This window comes from Microtus ochrogaster, chromosome 7, assembly GCF_000317375.1.
Source record: "Microtus ochrogaster isolate Prairie Vole_2 chromosome 7, MicOch1.0, whole genome shotgun sequence".
NCBI lineage: Eukaryota > Metazoa > Chordata > Mammalia > Rodentia > Cricetidae > Microtus > Microtus ochrogaster.
Genome location: NC_022014.1, coordinates 4,346,511 through 4,351,157, shown reverse-complemented (window position 1 = coordinate 4,351,157; position 4,647 = coordinate 4,346,511). Strand labels below are relative to the sequence as shown.

Below are 4,647 nucleotides of genomic sequence, written 5' to 3'. Positions count from 1 at the left end.
CTGTAGACCAGGCTGGTCTCGAACTCACAGAGATCCACCTGCCTCTGCCTCCCGAGTGCTGGGATTAAAGGCGTGCGCCACCATCGCCCGGCCAGCGACTTTCACCAGATCTAAGAATACCCAGTGCCCTCGGACCACATTCTCTACCCCTTCCACTCCTAGGGCCCTGAAGCTGTCCCTGGAGCTTAATCGTGTCTCGCTAGAGCGGGACTCTTTGTCCCGGGAACTGCTGCGAGCCATCCGCCAGAAGGTGGAGCTGACGCAGGAGCTTGAGGCTTGGCAGGTGAGAGGGCGGGGCCCGAGTAGGACTGGTGGACCAGCATCCTGACCTGACCCCACCCCTACTCTAACCCTTACCCACCCTGCTCCGCCTCCTGCAGGACGACATGCAGGTGGTGATTGGACAGCAGGTGCGCTCCCAGCGCCAGAAGGAGCTCAGTGAGGCTGCCGCAGCTCGAAGACGCACGAAGACTGGCTTTTCACTGCGCCTGGGATCAGGGCAGAATGGAGGCTTTCTAAGCAACCTCTTCCGAAGGACCTGAGGGCTGGGCGGCAGGGTTACCTTTTCTGGCCCTCAGGCTCATTTTCCTCTTAACAGTCAATGGAACCACTGGGCCTGAATAACTTCCAAGTAAGGCCATTGTCTTCCTTCCCCCAAGAGGTGGACAGAGGCACTTCGGGAGCAGGGCCAGCTTTGGGGCAGGAGACCCAGGGGTGGCAGGGCAGAGCTGTTTATTTTTCCGAAATCTATATAGGTCTATCTTTTCTAAGCTTCAGCTCCTGCCCTATCTGTGTGACAGGGTTGGGGATGGACATTGATATGTAAGGATAAGTCAGAGTAATATATACTTCACTACATTTACTTGGTCTCCATTCTTGGGTAGAAAATGCAAACAAGAAAAGCCTAAAACTTTATTTTGACAGAAAAAAAAAAAAAGCTGAGCGCACAGACTCATGGGCCCAAATCTCAGCACTTCCGCAATGGATAGGAGTTCAAAGTCTGAGATCAAGCTGAGCCACAAAGTGAGTTCCAGGCCAGCCTGGGCTAACATAAGGCAACCCCCATCCCAAAACACAAACAGTGAACTCCAGCTACTGAGACAGAGGATCCTGATGTCAGAAGGACATGGAGAAGGCGCGGTAGCCCAGATTGGTGAAGACATCCACTCGACAGCTGTTGCCTGAAGCAGTCAGGACCTAAAAGCCAGGAAGACATGGCTGACCCACCCATCCCATAGGCCCCTTGAGATTCCCACATCCGTTCCAAGACCCACCTTGCACTCTGGGGCTGCTGGCTGCTGGTTGAGGCTTAGGCTGAGCAGCCCTGGGGAAGAAGCAGGCACCTGGGCCTTAAGCTCCCCACTCAGCTGCCAGTGGTTGACACAAGAGCCCTGGCCAGCAGACAGGATCTGTGGAGGACAAAGAGGAGTTCAGGGGTCAGGTCTAAGCAGGGGCACTGCACAGGGTGACAGAATCAAGACAGAGGGTCTCACCAGGTCCTGGTAGAAGGTGACATGCTTCTGCGGTGCCCGAATGGGAAAGACAGTGGTGGGCGTGGAAGACCTGAGGTGCCAGAGGGTGAGGGCTGGGCCGCCTCCACAGACCTAGGCAGAAAGGTAGCAGGCCCCAGTCATTGTGAGTCATGGACTTTAGTGGCCACTCAGCCCCACACTGCCCAGCTCACCATCCAGTCTGAGTCAGTAGCCAAACATCCAATCCAGCGCCCATTGTGGGGCCTCGAGCACTCCTGGGAAGGAGAGAGGAGGTGAGGACACCAGAGGATGGAGAATTAAGTAGACAAGGGCATGGGTTTCTCCTCACCTCATGCTTATAGACTTCAATGGTCTGAACCTCTTTGGCTATACGGAGATCTGTGTGGAAAGAAAACCACCGGACTCTTGATGAGCCACAACACCCCACCCCCATTTACCCTTTTTTATTTTTATTTATTTATTTATTTATTTATTTATTTATTTATTTATTATTTATTTTGGAGACAGAGTCTCTACATAGCCCTGGCTGACCTGGAACTCACTCTGTACACTAGGCTGGCCTCTAACTCAGAGGTGCTCCTGCCTCTGCCTCCCAAGTGCTGGGGTTAAAGGTGTGTGCCACCAGACCCAGTTTACTTTCTTACTAATTGGACGTTTCCTTACCCCAAAGCCGCACAGCTCCATCCTCACCACCGGACAGCACCTCAGGGCTGCGGTCCCTCAGTGCCAGGCAATGGATGTAGTCTGTGTGGCCCCGAAGGGCCCGCTGCAGGGAAAAGGGAAGGCTCAGAGGGAGACCCAGGAAGCATACAACGTTTGGCCCCGACCTGCCCTGGCTGCAGACCCTCACTCACTGTGAAGGTCCCAGTTTCCAGGTCCATAGTGTGCAGCTGGCAATCTCCCCCGGCTAGAATCAGTGAATTCTCCTGTGGGGAAGCAGGAGAGAGCGGAAGGTCAGTGTCCGTCAGGGCAGAGAAAGTGTAGAGGAGCAATGTTTGGCCTAGAATGGTCACAAAGAACTCAGACCTTGGGGACAAGCAGCAAGGCGTTGATTTCAGGTACTTCCAGGCTGGTCCTAGGTGGAGGAGGAGAAGCGTCAAAATCACACAGGTAGTGTCTGACCTCACATGCCCTCTGCCAACATGGTCCCCTGCTCACCTGTATGGCGGCTGACGATGCCACAGTTCCTTACAGCCCTTCAGAGAAACATAGGAGGAAACATTGAACGAGCCCCAAACCTTCCCAGGTGGGGACGCCCAGCCTGTCCCCAGGCTCCAGACTCCTCACCTTCTTGAGGATTTCCGCCCAAAGCCAGCCCTTCACTTCCCCATCGCCAGCACTAAGAAGATGCCGATCTGTGGAGACCATGCTATAGACAGGCCCATCGTGGGCTAAAGAGACACAAAATGTTAATGAGCCCTGTGTCCCCATCTCTATCCTGAGGTCTCCTGAACCACACCCAACAGCTATACCCACCGTGGAAGGTCACCATGGGTTTTTTGCTTTCTTCTTTGGCCTCTGAACTCAAGGCAGCAGACAAACTGAAAGAAAGGTGGGGAGGGAGGAGCCAAGAGTCAAGCAGGGAGCATTAATCCCAGAAGGCACCAGTGCTCGGGCTCATGTGTGGTGGGAATCGGGGAAGGGGGTACCTGAAGATGGCAATCTGCCCATAATTGTTGCCAGCTGCCAGGAACTTCCCACAGGGTGAGACACTCTGGGAGTAGATGGTCATGTGCAGTCGCTGCAGGGCCTGAAAGACCTCAGCCTGTGGGGAGAGGACAGATGAGGAGAGTCTGGGATGCTGGGGCCTCATCCTACAGACTCCAGCCCTTCTCAGTCACAACCATAGGTAGCACCCCATACAACAGCAGGTCCAGGACAGTGCAAAAGGGAGAACTGAGGCACAGTGCTCAGGACTTAGAGCGAGCACCAAGCCTCTCCTATCAGCTGACCTAACAGGGAAGTCTGTTATAACGAGGTAAACTAGGGAATATAAGAGCTTTGTAAAATGGGGTAGTGCACAGCGGTGATCCCAGCACTTGCCAGGTGCAGATAGGAGGGTCAGTGGTAATTCAAGATTATCCTCAGCTATATAGTGAATTCAAGGGTAACCTGGGCTACATGAAATAGTCTCCCATACACACACACATCTGAGGGTGTAATTGAGTTGTGAGAGCACTTGATTAGCATGCATCAAGCGTTAGGCTCACTCCCCAGCCCTGCACACTGAATAAAGCAAGCACACACCTGTGGCCTGTGCTCCCAGCACTGAGGAGGTGCAGGCAGGAGGACTTCCTCCACTCCATGACAAACTCCAGGCCAGCCTGAAATATGTCGGCCCTGTCTCAAAAAACTAAGTGAATAAAAATAATAAATCTTTAAAAAATGGTGTGGGGGGATGTGTCTGGGAGATGGCTCAGCAGGTAAGTGTGCACTACTGCAGAGGACCGCCCCCAGAACCCACCGGCAGATCACAACCATCTGGAACTCTAGTTCTAGCAGATCTGACGTCACCCCTCCCCCAGAAAGGTTCCCTTATAGACCAGGCTAGCCTCAACTCAGAGGTCCACCAGCCTCTGCCTCCCGAGTACTGAGATTAAAGGCGTGCGCCACCATCGCCCTTTTTTTTTTAAATTATTTACTTTTATTTTATGTACATTGGTGTTTTGCCTGCATGTATGTCTGTATAAGAGTATTCAATCCTCTGGAACTGGAGCTACAGACAGTTGTGAGCTGCCATGAGGGTGCTGGAACTTGAACCTGGGTCCTCTGGAAGAGCAGTCAATGCTCTTAATTGCTGAGCCATCTCTCCAATCCCCAGAAAGGGTCTCATAAAAAGCCCTCTTGCTGTGGAAGCAATCCTGTCTCACATCAACAGAATCCTAAGTTATTTAGATGCCATGTTCTACAGATCTTTGAAGTGACTGAAGGTTACCTTTCTATGCAGAATACAATCTCTCTGTATCTAAAGAGCCTAATTAATCTGACTAACAAATATGAATGACTATTGACCTATACTTAATACCTATAGAACTTAAAGATTAAGACTTCATATAAGAGCCGGGCGGTGGTGGCGCACGCCTTTAATCCCAGCACTCGGGAGGCAGAGGCAGGCAGATCTCTGTGAGTTCGAGACCAGCCTGGTCTACAAGAG

General features: G+C 52.4%; 2 protein-coding genes across 2 annotated transcripts in view; one reads left to right on the top strand and one right to left on the bottom strand.

Moving 5' to 3' along the window:
• The window catches only part of Bicdl2 (BICD family like cargo adaptor 2), a 7,224-nt gene extending 6,682 nt beyond the window's left edge, over positions 1-542 (top strand). The window contains exons 8-9 of the mRNA XM_026780145.1: positions 163-283; positions 381-542. Of these exons, the coding sequence (XP_026635946.1) occupies positions 163-283; positions 381-542 (283 nt within the window). The remainder of the gene's footprint in view (positions 1-162; positions 284-380) is intronic.
• A 357-nt stretch (positions 543-899) lies between these two features.
• The window catches only part of Thoc6 (THO complex 6), a 6,239-nt gene continuing 2,491 nt past the window's right edge, over positions 900-4,647 (bottom strand). The window contains exons 2-13 of the mRNA XM_005349212.3: positions 3,143-3,258; positions 2,970-3,034; positions 2,781-2,884; positions 2,652-2,689; positions 2,520-2,568; positions 2,348-2,419; positions 2,157-2,259; positions 1,822-1,871; positions 1,685-1,747; positions 1,494-1,604; positions 1,275-1,409; positions 900-1,197 (exon numbers count right to left, since the gene is read on the bottom strand). Of these exons, the coding sequence (XP_005349269.1) occupies positions 1,117-1,197; positions 1,275-1,409; positions 1,494-1,604; positions 1,685-1,747; positions 1,822-1,871; positions 2,157-2,259; positions 2,348-2,419; positions 2,520-2,568; positions 2,652-2,689; positions 2,781-2,884; positions 2,970-3,034; positions 3,143-3,258 (987 nt within the window). The 3' untranslated portion in view covers positions 900-1,116. The remainder of the gene's footprint in view (positions 1,198-1,274; positions 1,410-1,493; positions 1,605-1,684; positions 1,748-1,821; positions 1,872-2,156; positions 2,260-2,347; positions 2,420-2,519; positions 2,569-2,651; positions 2,690-2,780; positions 2,885-2,969; positions 3,035-3,142; positions 3,259-4,647) is intronic.